Here is a 27237-nt window from a genome sequence, read left to right on the forward strand (position 1 = left end):
GGTGGGCTCCTCAGCCTGGGAAAAAGCTCTGAACCATACATGCCAGCCCGCCCTGTATCACCAGACAGGGGGACACACAACAGACTGGAGCTCTCCTGCTTGGTTTCTAACCTGGGCCCCTGAGTTTGCTCCTTAGGTGCCAGCTCGGGCTGGTACCTCTGAATCCCGTCTCGGTGCCAAGGGCTGGAGCAGGCTAGGCGGGGGCACGCCAGCGGGGCAGGAGAAGAACAAAGGTGACTGTAAGCTCTCTGGGACATGCTGTCGCATCCTTGCGTCCCTACGGTGCCTATTGCAAGGAGGCGGTGGCTGGCGCCTCTGGTGACCTCCACGATGCTAATGGGAAGAGAAGTGTCTGTCCTGGGAGCGCTTTGGTTCCTGCCCCTCTGAAGGCAGATCACAGCCTCGTGCTCCCACTCGGGGGGGCAGTCGGAAGGGGTATATGCCAGCGCTGTCGTTCCAGGCCCGATGGTCTAAGCGAGCCGGTGTCAGGCCTGTGAGCCAAATTCTCGGTCAGGTGGTGTCAGAGCGGCAGGTGAATGGGCAGATCCTGCTCCCACAGGGGAGGGGCTCGGCCATTGGAGTGAAACAGATGGGCAGCTAAAATGGCGTCTCTTAAATGTCACGTGCCACTGAAGTCTGAAATCACTGGCCAGCACGTGATGGCCACTGGGAACTTCATGGGGGTAGTGGGTCTAGAATCCTCCTGTTCCGAAAGCCCCGGTCCCTGCCACTTGAGCTAAAGGATACCTGCTGTTGGTGTAAGGCCCATGACACGCAACTGATCAGGGCTGATTCCATCCAGCCGCGGGCAGTGCTGAGACACTCGCCAACTCGTTACAGTGTTGATGCCTCATCAAACATTGCAAGTCCGAAGCCCTCAGGCGGATTGACTTCAAATTGCTGGCTTCAATCAGCAAGTAGGAAACCTTGATTTAAATCATGCAGTTAATCTGGTTTTGCATCTGTACTTTATTTTCCTAAAGAGGTGTTGATTCTCGTTGATTGGTGACATGTGGATTTGGAATTAAATATAGCTTTTACACTAAATTTGGTACTGTGACTTACTAAACAGGAGGACATGCAGGAGATGTGTGCACATTTAAGCGGTTATGTAGCTTAATTTGTTTGTCCAGGTTCTTAATTTTTACATTTATGAAGTTTATAAAATGGCAAATGACTTTTCCTATTTACTAGATTTTTACTAGGGACTTGTCTCAAGTTGTGTTTGGATGGCAACTGGAATTAAAATAAACATTAATATGTTTTAATAAGTATTAATATGTTTTAAAATGCTATCTTAAATGTGTTGGGTACATAACAATAGAGTTTATCCAAATATTTTGCATTTAAAACCGATTATTAAAGGAAATATCTGTAGCTAGTGAATTGAACAGATTGTTTCTGGTCATATGTCCAAGGAGGTTTTAGCTCTAATAGATCTCATCTTTACACCTTGTTTTTATTCCAAGATTAGAAGAGGAAAACAAGCTTTCCTGCTTTAATTCCCAATTGGTTTTTAGTTCATTCAGAGTTCAAACATTTAATTGAACTAGATGAATAAATTGAAATGAAGCAAATATTCTATCTGCACCCGCAGAAGAGGCTACTGCTGTCAAAAGCTGCTTTAGCCCTTCAGCAAACTTGGGGTCCATCTGTTTAGCTAGTGACTTCCACCTGTTCGGTGGCTTGACTTTCCTTAACTTCAGCGGCAAATATGTACAATATGTACATGTGCAAATATGAATATTTTAGATTGTTGCCCTCCTTTTACCCAAGTGGCTAGGCAAAGTTTGGGGGCCCTGGAGATGTTCTCGTTAGGAAGAGAAATTGGTGATAGTTGGGTATTTCTTTGCAATCTTCTTTATTTACAAGGAATATACAAACTCCCATGTCTCTGAATATGGAGGGGAATCAAATAGCAGGAAAACCGTTGCTTTTGCTCACAGCACCACAAGTAGCCTACACCCCTCGCTCAAAAACCTCTCTGCAGGTTTCTTCCAGGGTCAGACACCTGGCTTTCAGCTGCCCCTTCAGGCTGTTTGTTTCTCTTCTGTCCTCTGCGTTCTACCTTCCCTCACTCAAATCCCTACCCAAAACAATCCTCAGCAAAAGTTCCTGGCCCAGTTCACATAGCTCTCTGTCTTAGATGGGGGCTTAACTGTATGTTTACATTAATTTAATCGCCGTGAGGCTGTAACTCAGCCCATAGCAAGGTTTCATCCCATTCAGAACGGTACTGAGTGTTAAGTTTTAAAAACATAGAGGTTTACTTTTAAAAAGAAAAATGGGATTTAAACTGAAATAAAATCTGCTTGTCTTGATAAATCATCAATCTTCATCCATCCTGGAAACCATCAACCTAAACTGTGGTCACCCTTTATCCCGCTCCTGGTAACTGTTCCCATTACAATGAGCCTTGGGTGGATCCCTCTGGCTTGCTAAACTGTACCAGGGCAGCTGCTTGCATGAGGATAGTAATGGTCCTACTCTACAGCCAGCTGAAGGACAGGGAGCTAACCACCCTGGGTCGGCAGCGTTTGCCTGGGACTAGCTCTCTGAGGTTGCGATACAAATATTAGTGGAGAGATGCTAATGTCCCCAGGACAGACCCATGGACCATGTCATTCCCCTATAAATACGGCAGCAGTTAACTAAACACATGGGTGACGGATCGCGGTCTTTGCTGTCCTCGCCATAAGCGCTACGGGTAACTGATTTGGACACTCATGTCTGCGCGTTGGTGTCACGGAGTCCCAGGGCGATGCTCTGGAACTGCTCCCCATGAAGCCAGTCAGGACTCTGGGGCAGTCGCCTTTCTGTGAGCAGCCTGTCTTTAGGACACAAAGCTCACACAGCTTCCACCTTTCTGGGTCTGACCTCGGAGCATTCAGCATCCTCTGCCCCTCCGTACGCTTCCCACAGCGAGTCCGCCCAGGCGGGGCTCCTGGGGAAGCCAGAGGGTCCTGCACCCCAACTCCGCAGTCAGACGTGACTCTCAGCCAGCCAGTAAAACAGAGGTTTATTAGACGACAAGAATATGGTCTAAAACAGAGCTTGCAGGTGCAGAGAACAGGACCCCTCATCTGGGTCCATTTTGGGGGGCAGTGAGCCAGACAACCACGTCTGCACTTCACTCCATGTCCCAGCCAGCCCCCAACTGAAACTCCCTCCAGTCCCTCCTCCTCTGGGCTTTGTTCCTTTCCTGGGCCAGGAGGTCACCTGATTCCTTTGTTCTCCAACCCTTTAGCTCTCACCTTGCAGGGGGGAAGGGCCAGGCCATCAGTTGCCAGGAAACAGGGTGTCGGCCATTTTTTGTGTCCAGACCCCTGTACACACCTGCCCTCTAGGGCTCTGAAATGATCATACACCCTTACCCCACCACCTAGATACCCAAGAACTGCCTAGGGGAAACTGAGGCACCCCCACTCTATTCAGAGGAAACATTAAGAACAGTCCCACTTCGTCACAGTTGGCATGGCATCGCCTCTCCCCTGCTCGCCCAGACTTACCGAGAAACGTGCTACACACCCTCCCGAGTGCCTGCCTGGCTCTCCCCCTCAGAGTGCCCTTCAGCTGGGAGGGGCTTTGTGTGATGGAGCACCAGCTAGAATCCCCGCAGCGTGCCCAGGGGGCTGCAGCCTAGTCTTGACCCCCTAAATGAGGGTCCAGGTGCGGCCACGATAACATACTGGGGGTGCCTTTGCTCTGCTAATTAAAATGAACTAACCCCCGCCCCTTCGTTCTGCTCATCAGAGTGCCGTGGGTGGACGAGTGAGGGGCATGCTTGTCTGTAGTGTTTGACCCTTCCTTTGGGGAGCAGTATCTCAAGACTGGAACAGGGCAGTCTGCCCCTTTAAGGGCTGTGGGTGACTGGGGTGTGGCCCCTTTAAGAACCACTGTTTGGAGCTGGTAAATTGGGGAGAGGATCTGACCCAGCTGGAAATGTTGCGGGGGAGGACAAGTGACTGAGGCCCGTGGCTGCCTGCTGGGCAGGGAGGAGGAGTGCTCCCAGCTCAGGGAAGGGCAGGCCTGGAAATAGGATGCAACTCTTGTGATTACATCCTGAGTGGTGGTCTGGGAGATTTGGAGAGCAGGGCAGCCTGCCAGGGCCCCAGGGTGATGGCAAAGGAGCCAGCTTACCTGCCGGGCATAAGTGAAACTGTTCCGCTCCGGGGGACTATAAAGCAGGGGGCTGGGGGTACTGCCCCAGAATGGTTACTGACCCGCTGGCTGATGTGCGGGGACCACCAGCTCGCTAAGATGTTAAACCAGGGTTGCCTTCGCTCTGTGAGGGGATTTGAAAATCCCATTGCGCCTACTCTTGCAGTGGTCTGAAGCCAGAATTCCCTCGCCTGGGGCTGTTTTTGCGGGGGGGCCGTGCATGGGTTGGCTGACCCAGGGTGTCTGCCACAGGGTGGCTGTACCTAAAACTCGTAAAGGGATGAAGGATGCCATGGGCGTAACTTTACCAGTGAAGTGATACCAGCCCTCAAAACTTCATCCACTTACACACACATTTCCTAACTCTGTCCAGCAGCCCACTGTGGCCCACGGCTGCAGCTCCTAGATGCTGCTGCAACTCGTGTAAAGGCTCTGTCCAAAATGCAGCTGTTAGATTAGTAACCTGGGGAGAAGAGGGCCCTGCCCCCTAGACCAGTGGTCTCCAAAGTTTTTGGATCGCTCACCCCCATGGTGCCACCGAAGAAAGGAGAGGGGAAAACGTGCCGCAGGCATGCTGAACTGCCGCCGAAGAAAGAAAACGGCGGAGTGCCGTCCTGCCGCGCACCCCCTAGGATCCTCTAGCTCAGCCCCTGGGGTGCGCGCACCCCACTTTGGAGACCACTGCCCTAGACAAGGACGTTCCATACAGGTGTGCTGGGGAGGCTCCTCTGTGGACATTGCAGGGAAAGGAGAATTGGTTTTGATGAGAGCAGGTGCCGAGGAAGGGAGGCCTGCGCTGAGCTGCATCTGGCTGGAGCTGGCCGCGGCATTGGCCTTGAAATGGTTTTTCCATCACGAGAACGGCACCGTCTGCAGGAAGTGTCGGTGTTTGAGCAGAATTCAGGTTTTTGTTGAAAACGCAAACTTCTCAGCAGGAAAGCAAACTGGCTAAGAATTGCAGTCAACCCCCTCATTTTCCACCCTGACTTGTCTCGGGAACAAGCCCCCGCTTCTCCCTCGGCTCATCAGGATATCGGCTTCCTGAGCCATCGGTCTGCAACTGAGCTCCAGGCCTTGGTGTCTGGAAGGCGTCTAGTCTGGAAAGCATTCAGACTTGGCCATGCACTGCTGCAAGGGAACCCGCTCCGCCCGGCAGGTGCGGAAACCCAGCATGGTGTGAACGGAGACACTGGACTCCGTTCTCTCGTCTCTGCTGAAATATGGGAGCTACCTGGAAGGTCCCTCACGTTAAAGTCCACCTACTGCAGTGTGTCCTGGTCCACTCTGGTAAAGAGAAGGCTGAGAACTGAGATCAGCTCAGCTCCCCGCTGGAGGGACTTGGGTTGGACGGCAGTTGTGTGGGAGACCTCGATGACCCTTAGCGGAGCTGCCGGGGGCGTGGTAGGCAGTGCTGTGCTCCGGAAGGTAGCACTGACTCAATACCGCAGCGTGGTGCAAGGGGGCGCTCCGATACTGGAGGGGGGCCATCATTCAGATGAGATGAGGCAAGACCACGGTCCCCGCTTTCTTGTCTCTAAAGATTCTCTGGCCCTTTCTTGAACGGGACTGCTAACAGCCTGCTGGCCTAACCCCCGGCCAGCGATGATCCCCCTGCAGTTTCAATGGTCCTTGGATCTCAAGAGGAGGGCCAAAAAGAGGACGGGTATTTAGAAACTTGGTCATCCTTTTCAAGTGTACTCAGCTCTCCCCAGCCAGTGAGCTAACGATCCTGGCTAACGATTCTGGCTATTAACTAGCCCCTGAATAAGTAAGGAGCATTGTACACAGTAGTGTGTTAATGTTGTGTTGTAACTCTGCGTTTTATTTAAAAAGTATCAAAAGAAATAGCTGTGAGAACGGGCACCCTCCACTTCCAATCCCAAGCTGCTGGGTCGTGTGCTGTCCTACAATTTGTCAGTGAGCCTGGTTTGTGTGTAGTTCGCGTAAAGCGCTTTGCAATCCCTTGGGATAGAGGTGCTGTATAAATGCAAGTTACTGTTTGGTCACTATCTTGGTGTCCGGTGCTGTCTGTTCCAGCAGATCCTTCTTGCAGCCCAACCCCGCAAATGGCTGTCTGGACACACCCTGGGAGGCATTTCCTTTCGCTGTTCTGAGCTGGGCTGTTCTTGAGTGACTTGAAACTCTGTGACGTCGTCTTCTGTCTGCATGGGGAGCTAAGCTGTCAGGCCCTGTCCTGTTCTCCCTCGAGCACCTTGGCACTTCTGCCCATGTGGCTCCCTGTGCGTGGGTAGAGCTCCCTATAATGGTCTGGAGGGCTGCCACGTGGTCCCCTTTCAGCCACCGTTTGCTGGGCGGTGGGAGTGCTGGGACGTCATCTCCTTATTCAGCTACCTGGACCAGGTGACCTCTTGAGGTCCTTCCAACCCTGTGATTCTGTTGACCTCCCCCTCCCCCCGTTTGTTATCTCTGCCTCATCCTATATCTAGCCTGTGAGCTCTTTGGGGCCGAGACTCTGTCTGTCAGGTATGAGCGTTGCCTAGGACAGTGGGGCGCAGGCTGGGACCTCAGAACAGAAATAATACCCTGCTATACAGGGAGAGGACAAATCCATCGGTAGGTTTTAAGGCCTGGGATCTGTTCCTGGCATTGCCACTGACCTGTTAGGTCACCTGGCATGTCCCGTCCTCTCTCCATGCCCCACGAACCCTCTGTGTAAAGTGGAGTGAATCCCCCTTGCTGGAGTTGTGGGGGAGGCGAAGCCCGTTAAGGATGTGCTCTGGAGGGATACAGCCTCCGTCCTTTCGGAGCCGCTCGCCTCTTCCCACCTTGCTCGGACCTCTGCTGCCACTTCTCTTAAGCACAAATAGTGCCGGGGCATTAACTAGCCCTTCCCTGCAGCCTGCCTTGTCCGCGCACTGGCTCCAGGTGCCAAGGAGTTAGCCGCCTTGCAAACCCGTTCTCCTTCCCCGTCGTGTTATCAGCCCCTGCTCCTCTCCGCCCAGGGAGCTCAAGGTTATTGGCTGGCTTTGTACGTTCTGCAGACTCTCAGAGGGCACCTTTAGCCGTGCGGTCGGCATGTATCCCGGGAACCAGCCTGGTGGTCAGCTGTGACTGGTGCCCTTCTAACGTGGAATATGTTCATCCACTCCACCCCTTTGTTCCACCCTCTATCTCCCCACCCCACACAGCCGGAGTCATTGCTCACATGCGGCCCCTCTCCACCGGCCTCCCTAGCCCCTTCCTTCCTCTCTCTGCCAAGGCTCTTGTGTATCTCCTCTCCCCTGGTTCCTGGGGAGCAGCCACCACGTGAGACGGTTATTTCTGACCAGACGTCACTGTGGGTGACACCTCCCCGATGGATCGACAGGCAGGGAGAGGGCGTGTTTTCCAGCTGCGGGTGCTGCGGCATTTCCACGGTTCTGCCTGGTCTCTGGTTGGCTAAAGCAGCTGTGCCGGTGTGGGGATGTGCCGGGGTGGGGAGCTACTGACTTCACGCACAGCAGTGACGCAGTTCTCCCCAGCTCCGCCGGGCGGGGCGGGGTGTGTGTGTGGTGGGGAGCAGGCTTCCCTTGGAGAAACGCTGTGGGGGAGGGACTATGATGATTCAGGCCGAGAGCCGCGTGGCCTAGTGGGTAGGGCGCTGGGCTAGGTGTTCAGAGAACTGGCTTCTGTTCCTGGCTATGACATTGAGCAAGTCGCGTTCCTCCATGACTCAGTTTCCCCTCCCACCCTGTCTTGGCTCTTAGACTGTAGTCCCTTCGGGGCAAGGGCAGTTATGTTCATACAGAGCCTCGCGCAGCAGGCACCCCGGGGCTGCTGTAATACAGTTAACAGGGAGCAGCGAATTAAAGACTGAGTCGTTACAGCGCCGAAATCAACAGTGAGCTCTAAGTGCAGGTCCCGACAATGGCAAAGCCCCTTCTGCCCGTCTGATGCTGTCCCTTGGGGGAACCAGGCCATTGTCTAATACCCATTCCTTCCTGCCCCTCGCCCTAAACTTCCCTTCTTCGAAATGGGATTCTTCCTAGTCCTCTCCCCTTGTACTGCCCTCGATAGCCCCTCCCTCTCCTCGGGGGTCACGCCCTGCAGGTGCTTGTCTACACCATTAAATGTAATGTTGCTTCACCCTTCCTCCTTTACATCCCTGCCCCGGTGGGACCCAGGGATGCAGCACCACAAGTGGGTGATGTGCTGTGCAAGGCTCTCCCCAGCTTTGCTGTGAAAGCACCGGCCCAGAGCCGCTCCAGAAACAGGGGCCGGGGGGAGCGTGTTTCTCTGCTCATTAGCCTGGTAAGAAGCAACTCTCCCCTCCTACCCCCCGGTCCAACTCCCGGGGAAGTTAAACCCCATTCAAGCTGCTGGGGGTCTCTTTGAGAGGAGTATGTTGAGCTGCAGAAGCTGATCAAGGTCCTCGCTGTTTTCAAAGAGATCCTGAGTGAGGGGTTGAGGGTTTGGGGGGGCCCTGGTATCTCCCTGCAGAGCCCAGCCAATGATTCTCCCTAATTAAACCTCGCTGAGGTTTGGCTGAACCCATGGGGCTTGCAGCAAGTCTCAGCGGAGCCTAGGCAGGAGGTAAGCTGACCCCTCTCTGGCTGCCCCCAGGATCGAACGTACAGACAGACCCAAACAGCGCCCATGGCTGCAGACTCAGCCTCGCTGCTCCACAGGAATGCAGCTGAAGCTGGTGCAGAGAAGCCTCAGGGCTGGGCCCTTCGTGTGGCTGTTGGTTCGGGAGGGAGCTCTTGTCTGTGTATTGACCAGAGTGGCCAAGGTGATGCGTCCCCACCTACCCTGAGCTTGCTGCAGCTGCGAAGTCTGTGTCTGATCCAATTGGCCAACAGTGGAGGCGTGAGCAGAGACCCAGCTAACAGGAAGCTCTGGTGCAAGTGTTTGGGCGTGGGTCAATGGGGCTGGGCTGTGGGGAAAGCTGCTTGTGAGATCTGAAGGAGCCCCTGCTGTTGCATGGGGGGAAAGTCCAGTTCCTAGAGCTGGCTCTTCCCATCTCTTGTCCCGAGCTGGCCTGGAGTTGGACAGGGAGGCAGGGCGGTGGGAGAGATCTGGGGGGGTCACACAGCATGGGGCAGGAGTCAAGAGCCGCCACGCATGGCTGGGACCTGCCCAAATCTCAACTTTGCTCCAGGAAGGTATTGTGGCTTCCAGGGAACAGACAGGCTGCTGGCTCCTTGGCAGCTGCTCTCCTGCCCTGGGCTGGTAGGAGTCTGCTGTTCCCATAGGTGGTGGTCACCTGGCATAGGTGGCGGTGGAGGCGTGGCACCGGGGTGAGGAGCACAGCAGAGACACTGGGGCAAAAGGGCCCTTTGGTGATGGCCAAGTGTCCTCCTCCAAACTTCCCAGGGCTAGGAAGCTGGGTGGGAGATCTGCAGCAGAATAAGATGGTCACTTGGGACATTTCAGGCGTTCTTCTGAGCCTATGGTCCTGGTCAACATCACGAGGCTCAGATGAGCGCAGGGGGGTGCAAAGACCTTTATGGTGCCTCCAAGCTGTTTAGGAGGGAGAGCTCAAGCTCTGTCCCCCCACCCCCATGTGAGATTCTGTTCTCGTGCCGAGCCCCTGCTGGCTGGGGAGGAAGTTTTTTGGCGCGCTCTGTTCAGTCCTTACCAGGTTCCCCCACTGATGGGGCATGGCACAGTGGAGACGGTGGCTCAACCTCCCGTTCCTCTATCTTCCCCAGCCCTTCAGTGCAATTAGTCACTTTTATGGAACGTAGCCTTGACCTAGGCTGACTGTCCTCCTTGCTGGCCAACTCGTGCATTGTCCTCTTACCACAGTTATGCTCCTCTGGCAAAGTGCCTTCATACTGTGGTGGGAGCCCTTGGATGAATGTCCAGTGGGAGCCATCCCTGGGGCTGTGTTGTCTTAGTCCAAATCAAGATCATGTCTCGGTGCTGCACGTCAGTCTCCTACAGCGCACAGGTGACCGTGAAAGTTATAGTGACAACGCAAACCTACAAAAAGGATAAGTTATCCACATCCTTAGCTCTCCAGCTCCTGACAGAGTGAGGGGACTTTAATGTGCTGTCTCACGCTTTGTTCGTTAGCAACGGAATGATTGAGAGAGACAATAAATGCATATTTATTTACGTCGCGTTATCAAGTAGCCTGTATCTAAATGTGACTTCATTCTTTAAAGGTTTATTGCCCCGAGAGTGGGTCGAAAACGTTGATGACTCAACCAAGAGTGATATGTACCGGACGTGCGTGCTGTGTGTAAGAGCACTCAAGATGATCTCTAGGCTGGGAAGGATTCAATTTTTGTCGGTAAATCTAGATTTCACCCTACGCAAGCTGCAAAATATTTCCATTGATGATCAAAATATACAGATAAGCAAAGTAAGACTTTGTGGGCGAAAGCTAGTGATTTAGACTTTTGAATTAGGTTTGTTACAAATGGACTAGCGAATGAATAGTAAAAACAGATGAGTGGTTTTAAGGATATCGACTTGGTATATTTTGACATGTGATGTTAATGGTTTATGGAGCTTTCACTTTGTGAATCAACATCTTTCGTTGTCTGGCCACCTCTAATTTCCTACAACTGTGAAAATGTCAATAGACAAAACTAAAAAAAATGTGTAAAAGTTGATATTATCCCTCAATTATATATATATATATAAAATCTAATTCCACCAAGCCTAATCTCAAAATTATTTAATATATTTAAGACCCAGAAAACCTGTAGAGCTGTCAAATGCGCAAAGCAAACAGACTGTTCTAATCTCTTCCACAGAGGGGTAGCACAACAAAAGTTATGGTGTGAAAATTTCAGACAGAAATGTCAGGTTTCAGAGGAACAGCCGTGTTAGTCTGTATTCGCAAAAAGAAAAGGAGTACTTGTGGCACCTTAGAGACTAACCAATTTATTTGAGCATGAGCTTTCGTGAGCCACAGCTCACTTGTGATTTCTTAACTCCAGCCTGCCTCTGCTTCCTCACCAGAGGGGGGAGATATAGTCTGAAGTATTTAGCTGTCTTTATTTATTGGCCTCAATGTTCTAGCTCTAGATTGATGATGCCAGAGGGCTCGAAGCACCACTCTTGTCGTTTTTATGAGCTTTTTCATCTAAGGTCAAGTTGGGGATACAGCTCAGGGTCTTGAGATGCTGGCGTCGTGAATGCTTCTCTTTAATCCAGACATGCTGGTCTCTGTGGAGACCGGGTCCCCAGCCTGCATGGGATGAACCAAAACCAGGCACAGCAGACTTTTCCTTGTGACTGCAGAGAGAGCTGCTTCCCGCAGGGAAGGAAGGAATAAATCAGGGTACCAAGCACCGGTCTTCAGACGTTGTATTGCATCATGTTCCCACAGCTGTGGCTCTCCCCTCCCCGGTCTTACCGCAGCGTCACGAAATGCAGCGATCTCTCGTGAGGGAAGACAAGTCTGGGCTTTAAGGTGTAGTTCTAATTTGTGTGAGCGTGGGCGAGAGAGCTGTTTTCAGAGATCAGCAGATCCTAAGGCAGGAGGGACTGTTATGATTGCAGCCCAGTAATCCACAGTTCCCAGTCGGCTGCGATGGACCCAGTCTCTGGGTTTCATATGCTTCCAAGCCAAGTGGGTCTGGTGTATTCACTGTTTCTAGCTGTGGGGTCCAGGGCACGCTCCTGGACTCGGACCTTTTCTCTCATGCCCTTCCTTGGGACATGGAGTGCTGCCACCTTGGACCCCAAAAACTGAGACCTCCCAGGTCGCTTATATCCTTCACCAAAGCTGTGGGCTCTCTGGGCTTCTGGTTTAATCCCTTTGTGGGGACAACGTGGCAGGAAAGCAGGAACACAGTTTTCGCAAAGGAATGCCTTAACTACTGGTTTCAGAGGAACAGCCGTGTTAGTCTGTATTCGCAAAAAGAAAAGGAGTACTTGTGGCACCTTAGAGACTAACCAATTTATTTGAGCATGAGCTTTCGTGAGCTACAGCTCACTTCATCAGATGCATACCGTGGAAACTGCAGCAGACTTTATATACACACAGAGAATATGAAACAATACCTCCTCCCACCCCACTGTCCTGCTGGTAATAGCTTATCTAAAGTGATCATCAAGTGGGCCATTTCCAGCACAAATCCAGGTTTTCTCACCCTCCACACAAATTCACTCTCCTGCTGGTGCTAGCCCATCCAAAGTGACAACTCTTTACATAATCAAGTCGGGCTATTTCCTGCACAAATCCAGGTTTTCTCACATCCCCCCCACCCCCATACACACACAAACTCACTCTCCTGCTGGTAATAGCTCATCTATTACCAGTAGGACAGTGGGGTGGGAGGAGGTATTGTTTCATGATCTCTGTGTGTATATAAAGTCTGCTACAGTTTCCACGGTATGCATCCGATGAAGTGAGCTGTAGCTCACGAAAGCTCATGCTCAAATAAATTGGTTAGTCTCTAAGGTGCCACAAGTACTCCTTTTCTTTTTGCCTTAACTACTGTAACTTGCCTTTCAGCTGTTCTACTGGTTAATTACCCTCTCAGGCTTTAGGGGGGAAAAAAGCACCCTGCTTCCAGTTTAATCTCTGCTGATTTCTGCATCCAGCCATTGGATCTTGTTACACCTTGGTCCTCTATATTAAGGAGACCTTCAGCATCTAGTGTCTTTTATTCGTTATAGATTTTAAAGGCAGAAGTGTCCTCTGAGCTCCTGTATAATACAGGCCGTAGAACATCCCTGAATTAATTCCTGTTTGAACCAGAGCATGTATTTTAGAAAAACATCCACTCTTGATTTACAAATGGCCAGTGATGGAGAATCTGCCACAACCCTTGGTAAATTATTTCAGTGGTTAATCACCCTCACTCTTCGTTTTTTAAAAGTACGCCTTATTTCTTCTTTGAATTTGTTTAGCTTCATCTTCCAGACATTGGATCTTGCTAGACTTTTGTCTGGTAGACTGAAGAGCCCATTAGCTGGGATCAAGTCGCCCCTTAACTTTTTTGTTCAACTAAATAGATTCACGGAGCTCAATCTCTCCCTTTAAAAGATTGGAAAGTATATGCCTTAAATCATTCTTGTCTTTTCTCTGAACTCGCTCCAATCTGTCTTTGATGTTAGGGTGCTTTTCCCGCTTCTGGGGAAACAAGTGAGATTCCCTGGCCCCTCCTTTTCCTTAGCTTAGCAGGCCTATGTAAACATTTGCCTTGCTGCTTGTGGCGTGTGTAGGTGGTGGTTTCTTGTAAGGCTTGTAGTAGGGAGTAGGCCAGATGCATGTGCTGGAGAGACAATGTCACAATAAAAAGGAGGGGGGGGGAATCATAGAATCATAGAATATAAGGGTTGGAAGGGACCCCAGAAGGTCATCTAGTCCAACCCCCTGCTCGAAGCAGGACCAATTCCCAGTTAAATCATCCCAGCCGGGGCTTTGTCAAGCCTGACCTTAAAAACCTCTAAGGAAGGAGATTCTACCACCTCCCTAGGTAACGCATTCCAGTGTTTCACCACCCTCTTAGTGAAAAAGTTTTTCCTAATATCCAACCTAAACCTCCCCCACTGCAACTTGAGACCATTACTCCTCGTTCTGTCATCTGATACCATTGAGAACAGTCTAGAGCCATCCTCTTTGGAACCCCCTTTCAGGTAGTTGAAAGCAGCTATCAAATCCCCCCTCATTCTTCTCTTCTGCAGGCTAAACAATCCCAGCTCCCTCAGCCTCTCCTCATAACTCATGTGTTCCAGACCCCTAATCATTTTTGTTGCCCTTCGCTGGACTCTCTCCAATTTATCCACATCCTTCTTGAAGTGTGGGGCCCAAAACTGGACACAGTACTCCAGATGAGGCCTCACCAATGTCGACTAGAGGGGAACGATCACGTCCCTCGATCTGCTGGCTATGCCCCTACTTATACACCCCAAAATGCCATTGGCCGCCTTGGCAACAAGGGCACACTGCTGACTCATATCCAGCTTCTTGGCCACAAGGGCCCGCTGAATGAAACTCAGAACTTCAGATCAAGATTTTTTCCACAGCGATTCAGTATTGCTCATGTACCAGTTGCTGCTGCCCCATCCAGCCCTTCATGCACGTCTGCCTTTGAGTCTCTAGCAGCTCACTGATTTAGCCAATGTGGCAAAACCAAGCGTGCTGTGGGGAGAAATAGTGAAAATATGCTGGCATTCGACTTTCTATGGCATCCCAAACTGTGCTGATGGGCAGCTAGATTGGCACTGGCATGTACCTGGCAGGAGCGGTCAAGGATTTAGCTAAATGGCATAATCAAGGTGGATGGACCAACTTCTGCTGGGGAGAGAGACAAGTTTTCGAGCTGCACGGAGCTGTTCTTCAGGGCTGGGAAATGCAGTCAGCCTGACAGCTAAAGGCAAGGTGGAGCAGATTGTTTAGCATAGGTAGTTCTCACCCTCAACCGTTGTAAGAGACCGTTCACGGGGAAGTGGCCAGTTAATCAAGAGCAGGTATGTGGGGACTGTAACAAGGTGCTTTGTCCTTTTTGGGCATGTCTACGCTCCACACTAAGCCTGAGACTATAGACCTGGTGTGTCCAAGCCTGTGCTTGTGTCCCCACTGCATCAGAAACCTGGGTTTATGGTTACTGGACCCCGGTGTTTCAGCCATGCTAAGACACCCATACTGCACTACGCAGACCACCTGACTCCTGTCTGCAGCTTGAACTGTCTCCACCCTGCAAAATGCCCGGCCTTGGACACAAGTCGCAGTGGGACTCGAGCTCTGGCTCCCCCAGGGACCTAGAACTGAGGAGCTGAGTGCTTGCTGACCCAAGTCACAGCTTTGTGTGTACACAGCGAGGGGGCTTGGACTCAAAGCGGAGTCACCCTCTCAGCCCAGGCTCTATGTCTGCCCTGCACATTAAGGCCTGGGGGCAGCCAGCCCTGCTGGGAAACGTTGCCTTTTTTTCAGAACAGGAGTTTGGGCCTGGGATGCTCAGACCCAGCTGCATCAGGGGATTCCTATAAAGGGCTAAAAGAACTTAGTTGAAGGGAAGAGCTGCAGGATGCAGCGTGGCTTGTCCTGTGCCTGGCATTGGAGCGGGGGGAGAGATGCAAGGGGCATGGGCAGCCTCCTTTGATTAGGGACATGGCTTGTGGGTTGCTCTGAATCTGTGTGAAGATCAAAACCAGGCTGGGAAGGAAAGGGTCAGAGCAGGCATTGGTCCTTCCTGGGCAGGGGGTGACAGGCCGACAGCCTGCAGGGACCAAACAGGGAAAATGGGAAATTGGAGGATCTAGGAAACCGAAGCACATAGTGTTGGGGTCTCCTTGAATAGTCAACACTTGTCAGTGAGGTTGATCGTGGCAGAACGGTACCGAAGCTAGTGTTCAGTACCTGAGGTGACCAAAAACTTTCCCGTGACTTTTTGGGGGGATGGAAAATACTCTTTCCCCCACCCCCCAATTTTGGATCAAAATTTTTTTTAGTGCAAAATATTAATTACAAAAAAAGCGTGTGGGAGAGAACCACTTTCATTTTCACACATCTTCACCCCCACCCCCATTTGCCAGTGGGGAGTAAAAACGTGAGCCAGCCCTCCACCCCCCCACACTAACTGGAACACATTTCATCGGTTACAGAATTTCTAACCAAACAAAAAATTGATTCGTTGGAAACTCCTCGTGACACAGAGACTTCCCTCTCTTTTTGTCCCGTCAGCGCTGTTAGCGAGGATGGTATGGAAGCTGTTGCACTTGCATTGTGTCTCACCGGAATGTAACACAAGCCACTCGAGTCCCTGCCAGTGCGTGCCCTGTTCATGCTGAGCCTGCGGCAGCAGGTAGCAAAGCTGGGGCGACCTGGGAGAATCCAGCAGCGTTTGTGGATGGTGCGGCACCAGGATCCTCCTGGAAAAGCCCTCTGCCTTCTTTGACTGCGAGTTTTGGGCTAATGTTCCTGGAGGGTGGATTTCTGGCAATGTCTAACATTACCTGTTTCGGTAATGATGGGCTGTTCGTGGGATTCGATGATTCATTAGTAACTTTCTCTTGCGTTTCTTGCCACTTTTCACAGTAGTAAATATAACCCCCTTTGCGCTCCACCCCCACTAGGTGAGGTGTGGAAAGTAACTTTTAAGGTGATGCCACTCCTCAGTGTAAAAGGATTTCGGTTTGTGCTACTGTTCTTTTGACTAAAATCTCTGAAATTACTCAGGATTTCTTCTTCCATACTTTCGGGGTATCGTATTTAGAGACTGATTCCCCCACCTCCCGCCACCCCTCCAGCTATGAAATATACAGTCAGATGGTGAGTAAGAACATAAGAACGGCCATACTGGGTCAGACCAAAGGTCCATCCAGCCCAGTATCTTGTCTACCGACAGTGGCCAATGCCAGGTGCCCCAGAGGGAGTGAACTTAACAGGTAATGATCTATTGATCTCTCTCCTGCCATCCATCTCCACCCTCTGACAAACAGAGGCTAGGGACACCATTCCTTACCCATCCTGGCTAATAGCCATTAATGGACTTAACCTCCATGAATTTATCCAGTTCTCTTTTTAAACCCTGTTATAGTCCTAGCCTTCACAGCCTCCTCAGGCAAGGAGTTCCACAGGTTGGCTGAGTGAAGAAGAACTTCCTTTTATTTGTTTTAAATCTGCTAACCATTAATTTAATTTGGTGGCCCCTAGTTCTTATATTATGGGAACAAATAAATAACTTTTCCTTATTCACTTTCTCCACACCACTCATGACTTTATGTACCTCTGTGATGCAATGAGTAGGACCTTATTGCTGGAATAGTCAATGGGGGAGGAAAATCGAGGACTTACGGTACTACTCAATGGAAGTAGGGGCGACAGAATCACTGTGGATACAGAACAGAAGAACGGCCATACTGGGTCAGACCAATGGTCCTTTGAGCACAGGATCCTGTCTCTGACAGCGGTCAGTGCCAGTTGGAGGTTTAGGGTCACCCAGAGCATGAGGTAACATCCCTCACCCTTCTGGCTAGTAGCCATTGATGGACCTATCCTCCATGAACCTGTCTAATTTCTTTGCATCCATTAATAATAAAGAGAGGGCTATTTAAACAAGGCATGCCCCATTCTGAAATTGACTTCTCTGTCTATTTTTTCTTCTTCTTGTATGTACACAACCAAAGCATCTCTTGCCTATGAGAAGTGGGTTTCCAGAGGCCTGTCTTTGACAATTGTTTGTTGGCTTTGTGTTGGCTGTCCTGTTTTGATTGTCCTAGAATACAGCACCTGTTGCCAAAGCAAGGCTCTTTGTCCTTGAGAATAACCCAGCCAATGGATATTTTGGCACTCAACGGCTTTTGCTTTTTTCCTATAGCTTATGAATAGGCCATTAAAATGATGCTTTAATGTTGTAGGTGCAATAGGCTTCTCAGGTTCTAGGGTTACAGGGATGTATGCATACTGATATTTATTGGATGCCATCAGTATGCTTGGTAACACAAGCTCTTTGGCAAAGAGTCCCCTGTTCTTTGCAAACAACTTGCTTCAGACCGGACAAACTCACCACACCAAACACAGCTTGTACGGTATCTTTCCATAGAAAGTAACATGTAAGGGGTCTATAGAAAGCTTGTAACTTGCCAAGATTCAAAATCATTGCGAGATATATGTACAGGTAATGTATTTCTACTGAAAGCATGCTTTATGGAAAAGCTACTTCCATAGCTAGGAAAGGTAACTTCTAGCAAATGTAGCCCCCGGTTCATGTGGTATGGGTTTGGTATCGTAACCACTTGTTTCCACCACTCCCCTGTTTCTAGTTAACTCTCAATTCGTTCTTTAAGAACTTCGCTATTGTTTGAAGCGTTCGTGTGACTTTTACAGAGTGGTGACTTCAGATAAAACTAGTAAACTGGGGTATGCTCCTTTGGGGGCAGAGGATCTAAGATTTGTGTGGCCAGTGTCTGGGGCTGGATGTCCTAGAGGAACAATTCAAAGCGACTTCAGGACCGAGGTGCACCCAATGTTAACCCGCAAGGCAAAGGCAGGACTGGCGTAGACCCGAGGAGAGGGCTTGAGTGGCGAAGAGGCTGGTGGTGGTAGACCCGCCCAGGATGGCTAGAGGCAGTGGGGTACGAAGGTGACTCGCAGACCTGGGTACCCCAAGAACCGTCCGCTCTGCAGAGCATAAGCGATGGTTCTACTCCCAGAGAGCTCACAGTCCACTTAAACTGTCCATGCACGATATCCCCCCACCCCACCTCCTACAGCCCTTCCTATGTAGTGTTACTTGCATTTGTGCAGGTGAGGGTTAGAGCCGAGAACTGTATGTTGTGAGAAACCAATACGTATTCAGAGGTTCTCCCTGGCTCTACCGCTGGATGTGACCTAGAGCCCTGTCCTCTTACCAGCCCACGTTGTCTCAAACGAAAAAATACGAGCGCCCGCTTGGATTTGCTCGGTGCTAACTCAAACATCGGGTTGCAAAGGAGTGAGAGGACCTGCCGGGCTCTGAGCTCCTAGACCAGGGGCGGGCAAACTTTTTTTGGCCTGAGGGCCACCTTGAGTTTCCAAAATTGTATGGAGGGCCGGTTAGGGGAGGCTGTGCCTTCCCAAACAGCCAGTTGTGATCCGGCCCCTGCCCCCATCTGACCCCCCCGCCCCCATTCTTGGCTCCTGATGGCTCCCCCGGGACTCCTGCCCCATCCAACCCCTCCCTGCCCCCTGCCGCCCCATCCAAGCCCTCCTCTCATTCTTGACTTCCACCCCCCCCACCCCCGGGACCCCTGCCCCATCCAACCACTCCTCCCTGACTGCCGCTAGAACCCCTGCCCCTGACTGCTGCCCCCCCACCCGCCGTCCCATCCAATCCCCCCTCCTTCCTGACTGCCCGCCCGGGACCCCTCCCCCATCCAACCCCCCTGTTCCCCGCCCTCTGACTGCCCCAACCCTTATCCACACCACCGCTCTCTGACCACCACCATCCTGAACTCCCCTGCCCTCTATCCGACCCCCCTCGCTCCCTGCCCCTTTACCGCGCTGCCTGGAGCACCGGTGGCTGGTGGAGCTATAGCCGTGCCGTCCAGAGCACCAGGAGAGGCAGCCGCGCTGCCCAGCTGGAGCCAGCCATGCCGCCGTGCAGCACAGAGCGCCGGGTCAGGCCGGGCGCTGCAGCTGTGCTGCCCGGCAAGAGTTCGCCGCCCGGAGCATTGCGCCCATGGCACAGTGAGCTGAGGCTGAGGGGAGGGAGAACAGCAGGGGAGGGGCCGGGGGCTAGCCTCCTGGGCCAGGAGCTCAGGGGCCGGGCAGGAGGGTCCAGCGGGCTGTAGTTTGCCCTGAGCGGCTCTGCAAACAGCAACAGTACAGGGAGGCTGTTTTATAGTTTTATCCCATATCTGCTCCCAATTAATTCTGTGTGTGTTGGGGGGGAATCTCTTGTGATTTTGTTTCCCGTAGGCCTGCACAGCGTCTAGCACAACTCGGCCAGGGCTCCGGATTACCGCAGGACAATATTGTAGAACACTAATAGGATTCTACCTTTTGGGGGCAACTGGGAAGCAGAGCGATTTCAGTACAGCGAGGTTTTGTGTTTGCTTCTGTCCCCATCCCATCCGGGTTCTTGTATGTCTCCTCGAAGGAGCAAAAACTCAGATTCACTGAACTGACTTGTTCCTCCACTCCCCCAAAAGATGACTCCTGACTCCCCCTGCATTGCCTGGGTGCTGAGCTCACCCCTCCCTCCCCCTGCATTGCCTGCGTGCTGAGCTTACCCTTTGTGCCTTTGAGGAGGTGCTCCGGGAGCTCCACAGACTCTCTGCCCAGTCCTGTCGGATCTGTTCTGGCTCTCCAGATAAGCCAGTCTGACTCAATGCTCCCTTCTTAATCCGGCTCTCACTGGGGTACTTTTTGCTTGCCTATCTCTGCCGCTGTCACCTTTTTAAGATAAAGCTTGTTTGTGTGGTACATGTGAAACGAGTGATTTCCGCTGACATGCAGCTGATTTCTCAGTGTATAATGCATTTTTAATCAGTCAGAGGAAGGCAGAGCGGCCTGGAAAAATGGCTGAGAGTCAAGAGGATGCAAGTTCTAGTCTTAGCCCGTGCGACTGTGAGGAAGTCGCTTCACCTCTCTGCCTCCTGGGGATAATGATACTGACCATGTACACATGCAGGGGGTGGAGAGGATTCATTAGCTTATTGTCTGGCCCGCATTACTGCAGTATCTGAGCACCTCACAAGCCCGAATGTGACTGTCCTCCCGACCCACCTGTGAGGCGTGGCAGTACCATCAGCCCCATCTTACAGATGCTCTGAACATGGGACGTGCTGCCTGGATGCTGGGTGAACCCTAAACGAGTAGGTAAACCCAGACTTGAGAGGTTGATGTGGAAACTCTGCTGCCTTTCACGCTGCTTGTCAGTGTGTCCGTCTGACTCACACGGCAATTTCTCAGGCCTGTTGGAGTGCCAGGCGCCCTTACGCGATGCGTTGGAAAAGATGGGGGACAAATAGGAGACTCCCAGCATATTGCCACTGCTGGTGTATTCCCACACGTAGGAACTGGACCGTACACACGGTAACGTCCTCCAGGGCTGTCTCCTTGGACTGCCTCACCCTCTCCGGGGCGAGCCGCTTGCGTGTAGTCTTGGCCCTTCCCCCTGCAGACGGGTCTTCCCTGCAGGGGCACGGTGACACCCTCTGTGTGGGTGTGCTAGACGAGTTTTTGCTGGGAGTGCAGGGTTCAAAGATGCTGCCTGGGACCCTGGCCCCTCTGCATTGACTCTGATCAGATTTCTGCGGCTTCCCATCTAAAGCAAGGGGATCCCTGCCTCTGAGGACCGCACCTGTAGGACACCCCACTGCTATAAAAGCTTTGCTGAGAAGCGGGGTGAGACCGTGTGGAGGGGTTAATGAGTGACTTGGTTTGGGGATCAGCTCTCCAAGAGATTGCTCTGGCTCGACTGTGCTCAGCCTTCGACTTTTTAAAGCCATCAAATGTTTTGGGCGTTGGTTGAAACGCCCTGACGGCATCACGTAGAATTCATTGGGATGTTGGTCGTACGTGCCCTGAACCGAACACGTCGCTTTACTGACGGGAATTTAATGACTTGTGGTGTTTTTCATTCATTTTGACCAAAGCAACTCTTTCTTCTGTACTCGTCACCCAGAGTCTGTGTCTGCCTGACTCTACCCAGTGTTACAAAGAGACCATTCATACAGACTCAGTTTGGATGACAGCATTATGACACTTCTATTATCGTGTTACATCTTGTAATACACCAGAGTAAATTAACATTGGGGGCCCACGAATCAACACAAAGTGTGAAATCAACATGCTGTCTTGGAAACAAATGTACGAAAAACAGGAGATCTGGTAGGCAGAAGAGTCTAAGGACAACCTGCCATCCAGGGCAAGTTCTTAGTTTTAAGGTCACCTATATGATTTTGACCACATCTTCTTGGACCCTTAACTACCCGGTAACATTACGATGCTTTTCACCGAGGGATCCCAAAGCTCTTCACAAAGGAAGGGAATTATAATAATCCCCAAATAAGGAAACTGAGGCACAGTTATGACTGAGGGCAAGTTACTAGCGGCCAGGCGGGGAATAGCATTCTGATCTCCTGGCTCCCAGTCCAGTGCCCTATCTCCTGGCCACCACTCCACTAAGGAAGGAGAGAGTGAAGGCAAACTCCTCCCTCCTGCTGCCACTCACCTCCTCCAAAGCAGCCTTTGTGGGTGTGTTTTCTCCCTCGGGGATAGGTCCCCCGGGGTGGGCCTCTGACTGCAGAGCGCACAGCTGTCACCTGCACCTACCAGTTACTGTTGTCCAACCCTGTCCTTCCCCCCTTCCTCAGCATCTGGATCTCCTACCAAGGAGCAGTTTCCTGTCCCCCAAGCACGTGCGAAGCCCGATAGTGCTGTATCTTGAACAGTGACTGCCTGTTGGAAGCGCTTCCTGCGCTCCGCAAGGTCTGCCGCGGCTCAGCCACTGGGACATTGGGTTGCTGGCGTTCGGCTGAATGACACGGGACTTCCTCTCCTGCAGACACCCGTCGAAGGACTGAGATGGGGTTAACTCCAGCACTGCAAGGAGACGGGGAGATGTCAAAGCAGGCTGTCAAACTCCTGACCGTGAGAATTTTTTTTTCCCTCCCTTGTGGCCTCGCTAATCAGACTGCTCCTTAGACCTGTCATAATTTGTTTGAGTCAGCTCCCCTTGCTGGAAACTTCATCCCTGTTTCTGTTTCTAGTCGCTCCCTGGTCTGGCAGCTCAGCCACGTGGTTAACCCTGCCAGAGCCCCTTTTCGTGTGGCTTCCTTTAGGCACAGGTTGTCCTGGTGATATGCTCACTGCTTAGGGCAAGAGGCGAAGGGGCAGGGTGTCTGCAGAATCCAGCCGTTACCCTTTTCCTGCTTTTAAAGTAACTTCCCTGATCTCCTCCTCCTTCTGCTAGATGACTGGGATTGATTACTGGGGAGTGTGGAATAACTTTACCTGGCATGTAACACTCTCCTCTCCAACCTTAGCTAATCCGTGCAACACCCTCGTGATGCACATATTTATTACCCTCTGAGTCAGTTTCCTCATTTGTAAAAAATGAGTAAGTGGTTCACCCGGGAACACAGAGGTTCAAGGAGTAGAGCGATTAGAATCTCAGTACTCTTGGGCCCCAGACCGCTAGCACCCAGCTCTGTTCCCAACACAGGGCGTTCTTCAATGGGATTCCCGCGTCTCTGTCCCCCTCTTCCGAACGACCCTCCCATGATGGTGGTGGTCTCTCCAGAGCAGCCTCTTTGGAAAGCCGGGTCTCTAACTTGTAGGATTGGGGCTTGGGGTCCCTGTTTTTGGTGTGTTTCTGGTCACAGCTCCGTAGCTGCGGGTGGAAGTGTCAGTTGTGGAAACAGAGCTGCGGAGAGACCGTCTGGGCTTGGGGCCAGAAAATGGTCTATCAGGATTGGTTTCTTGACCTGTGTGTTCCTCCCCAGAAGAGGATGCTGCTTAGGGGAGCTAGCCACTTCGCTCAATGTGCAGAAGCTTAAACTTTGAGGTGGAGGGGTCCCGGGTCCAGCCCTGCTGGTGCCCCTCATACGGAGTGGGGTTCGTCAATGGATTTGGGTAGCATTATGAAATCTCCCTGATGGTTGCTATGAGACAGACGTTAACGGGTGTTTCAGGCCTTGGTTAGAGCACTTCCCGTATAAGTATTTACTAAACCAGAAGGGTCAACTGCAGCTCCCTGCGCCACCCCCAGCCAAGGAACTTGGGGCAACTTCTGGGGGGAGAAAAAAGCCCATGTAGAAAAGGCCTCCATGGCTTGATTATCCAGTACCGGTTAGGGTAGGGTCTGCTAATACCCCACTTCCCCATGGCCTTGATCTGCAATGAGTTCTGCCTGCCTGCACAGAATTTTCTTCAGGACTCACTTTTGTGACCTGTTTGAGGGATCCAGCTTGCAGGGAAAGCATTGTGAGCGCAGTTGTTTGTGGACCTGACTGGCTGGTGGGGGAAGGTGGCAGGATGGGTGTGTACATGCAGAGCAAATATTTGACATCTGCCTATTGCAAAAGTACACACCACCTGGCTACACCTCCGCTGGCTGGGTGTTCAGCCCCATTCTCTGCTAATCAGAGCAGTGAGGCGTGCTGTGTGTGTGTGTGTCCCCCGCCCGCCCCATGTGAACCGAGCTGGAATCTTTTCTGAGCTGAAACAAACGCTGCACCTCAGTCGGAGAAATCAGGGCCTCTTAAATCCCCGGAGTCTGGTTCACTTACACAGCTGCAGTGCAATGGGGGTCATACTCCGTCGCGCCACCGCCGATGCCCTTCTTTAGCGGGGTTCACGCAGCCCCGCTGCACTGCAGACTCCTTTGGCCGCCCACAGCTGAGCTTCGACGTTCACCTCAGTGGACTGTGGCCTGCTCTTCTCAAAGCTCTTTACAAAGACCAGCCAGTGGTGGTGGTATGGGTGCCACAAGGAAGGACTCCTCTGTTTTTTGTTTTTTGTTTTTTTTTGCAGATAGACTCACACGGCTACCCCTCGGAAACAGCTTGTACGGTTATCCTAGCGCTTCGCTTTGGTGCGTTTATGCTGGCCAGTGTGTTTGCTTGAGAGAGAGAGGTGGGACATGTGCAGTCCGTTATACACTAATATAACTTTAGGGTTTTTTATTCTCTTTATGAACTACCTAGCAGCGTGATGAGCAGGCCACACCTGGAGCTGCTAGGTGCGATCACAATGCAATAGTGAATATGTGCTCTCTGCACTGTAATAGTGCATGAAGAAGTGGAAGAGGGCCCTCTGGTCGCAAGTCATGTTTGTGTGTGAGGTTTTGGGGTTTTCTCGTACAGCAGTTAATGGTGATCTGAGGTATTTGGCCAAGGCTTCCTGGGGCTACTGCAATCTTAAATGTGTCCTTCCGCTTTACAGGCAGGGGCTTGCCACGCAACCTGTGAGACTTGGCCAAGATCAGAGGGGAGGGGGGAGTCGCTGGGCTGGGATTGCAACATAGAATTTCCTGGCTCCTGGCGCCCTGCTGTAGGCGTAGCCGGGACATGCTGGGTATTCACAGGACCCGCTGTGGGTGCTGATAGCCGACCATCACAGGCGTGGCATGCATGGGGTAGGAGAGGGTGAGGAAATCACCTCTAGCTTGTAACTCAGCAGCCGATCTCCCTCGGATCTCCCTCATGCTAAAGGCACTGAGATCATGAATATGTTCTGTCACACTCACACCTATATATAGGAGGCTAGTCCTACATCACTGTGTTCCTGGAGCTGTCTCTCTGTTGGTCTTGCCTTAAATTAGACTACAGGTTCTTCGGGACTCTCTTCATGTGTTTGACTCCCTCTACCCCCCAGTGTCAGGAGCTGTACAATCCTGACGGGGTGGCACCATCCTACAGCTAAGCACCAAATGTCTCTTAGGAAGAGCAACTGCCCTAGGTTCCCTTCTGCATGGCTGGATTCGAAGCCAGTGGTTCCTGGGACCCCTCCTCCCCCCCCACCCCTTGAGCGCGTGTTGTTGGGGCTGCTAGCTAGTGGGGCCCATCTGGCTACTGCAGTGCAGCGGGTGTCTGCGGAAATCAGGTGTTAGCTGGCATGGCCCCATAGCTGCTGTCTGTTCAAGGCTCGGCCTGGGGTCATAAGAATCATAGAATCATAGAATATAAGGGTTGGAAGGGACCCCAGAAGGTCATCTAGTCCAACCCCCTGCTCAAAGCAGGACCAATTCCCAGTTAAATCATCCCAGCCAGGGCTTTGTCAAGCCTGACCTTAAAAACCTCTAAGGAAGGAGATTCTACCACCTCCCTAGGTAACGCATTCCAGTGTTTCACCACCCTCATAGTGAAAAAGTTTTTCCTAATATCCAATCTAAACCTCCCCCACTGCAGCTTGAGACCATTACTCCTCGTTCTGTCATCTGATACCATTGAGAACAGTCTAGAGCCATCCTCTTTGGAACCCCCTTTCAGGTAGTTGAAAACAGCTATCAAATCCCCCCTCATTCTTCTCTTCTGCAGGCTAAACAATCCCAGCTCCCTCAGCCTCTTCTCATAACTCATGTGTTCCAGACCCCTAATCATTTTTGTTGCCCTTCGCTGGACTCTCTCCAATTTATCCACATCCTTCTTGAAGTGTGGGGCCCAAAACTGGACACAGTACTCCAGATGAGGCCTCACCAATTTTGAATAGAGGGGAACGATCACGTCCCTCGATCTGCTCGCTATGCCCCTACTTATACATCCCAAAATGCCATTGGCCTTCTTGGCAACAAGGGCACACTGCTGACTCATATCCAGCTTCTCGTCCACTGTCACCCCTAGGTCCTTTTCCGCAGAACTGCTGCCTAGCCATTCGGTCCCTAGTCTGTAGCGGTGCATTGGGTTCTTCCGTCCTAAGTGCAGGACCCTGCACTTATCCTGCACTTATCCGTATTGAGCCGCCATCTGTCTCCCAGGCTGGGTGTGCTCTTCTTGCGGGGGGGGCCTTCCGTGGCTCCAGAGTGGAGCCCCCAGGCATTGCAAAGCAACAGATGTGCTGCGCTCACTGAACCATCCCCCTCATTTCGGGAGGAGGGCCAGCAGCCCCAGTGCTCCTGAAAGGGTGCCCCATCCCCGGGGCCGGGAGAGGTGTGACGCTTGCCTTTCAGCTGGGGAGCCTCCTGGCAACGGTCCCCGAAGCTGATCTGCCCAGATGAGTTAGTTGTGTGGGGTGGAGCGCTCTCCTGGCCTGGGGCAACGAATGCCGCTGGCTGCCCCTAATGCTATACCCTGACCCAGGTGAGACAGTGAAGGAGGCCGCCCCTGTCTAGTCACTGCAAGGACAACACGGAGCTTGCAGCATGACCCAGCCCGAAGACGGGAACGGCTGACTTCCAGAGACATGGTGGGGAGACCTCATCTGGGCTGGGAGCCCCTAACCCACCAGTAACCATCCACTGCCACCTTACACCTGGAAGTCCGGCTTTTATGTGCTGGTGGGGTCTCCTTTTCGGGGGTCTAATGAGCCCTCCTCCAACTTCTGAAATGGAGATCGGTATGTAGCATGGCCGGCGTACCACTCGTGAACCTCCCCTGCCAAGGATCCAAAGTCCCCGACCCTGCGGCACCCTCTCCGCCTGCTCCCCAAATGCCTGGACTAAAGATGGGCTTGGCAGGACAGCCATTGGGCTAATGAATCTGGGCTTCCGTGGATCGAGGCTGGGGGAAGCAAGTTCCAAAGACATTTTACTTTGACGCCCCGTCCCAGCCCTGCCGAAGGGAAGACCTGGATTTGTAGCAATTGCTCCCGTTGGTCACTTGCCCCATCCATGTGACGTTTTGAACCCTGCGCTCTCCGTGACATCCTGGGGGCGCTGCTAGAACTGTACATCAGCCTTGCTGAGTGGGCCTGGGTGCCCCAGCAGGGATAAAAGCTGTGGGTGGGTCTGAGGCTTGGCACAATTCTCCCTGAGAAACTGCCCTGGTATCCGAGAGGGGCGGAAGTAGCTGCGGATACCAGGGTGATGAGACGGCGCAAGGAGCTGGCTCAGTGGTCTTCACGTGCAACTTCCCTGGATTTCTTTTTTCTTTTTTTTTAAGGAGCTCTCTGCAATTTTTGCTGTAATCACCCAACTTTTGGCAAGTTCCAGGCTTTCAAAAAACCAGTCCTGCTCCTGCTCCTGTTGAATTCAATACCCCGACTCCCCCGGTGCCTCTTTCTTGGAGGCTTTCTTTGCA

General features: G+C 52.0%; 1 protein-coding gene across 4 annotated transcripts in view; it reads left to right on the forward strand.

The window, feature by feature from the left end:
• NBEAL2 (neurobeachin like 2) overlaps positions 1 to 27237 on the forward strand; it is a 180599-nt gene that overhangs the window by 14776 nt on the left and 138586 nt on the right. For 2 of the 4 annotated variants that reach the window (XM_075126075.1, XM_075126074.1), the window contains exon 1: positions 10320 to 10402. The exons of 1 other annotated variant lie outside the window; for it this stretch is intronic. In XM_075126075.1, coding sequence (XP_074982176.1) covers positions 10328 to 10402 — 75 coding nt within the window. In that variant the 5' untranslated portion in view covers positions 10320 to 10327. Of the gene's footprint in view, positions 1 to 10318; positions 10403 to 27237 lie in introns of those variants that run through there. One more of the 4 variants, XM_075126069.1, reaches the window with a different exon arrangement.

The sequence above is a fragment of the Caretta caretta genome, chromosome 2, assembly GCF_965140235.1.
Source record: "Caretta caretta isolate rCarCar2 chromosome 2, rCarCar1.hap1, whole genome shotgun sequence".
In the NCBI taxonomy this organism is placed as follows: Eukaryota; Metazoa; Chordata; order Testudines; family Cheloniidae; genus Caretta; species Caretta caretta.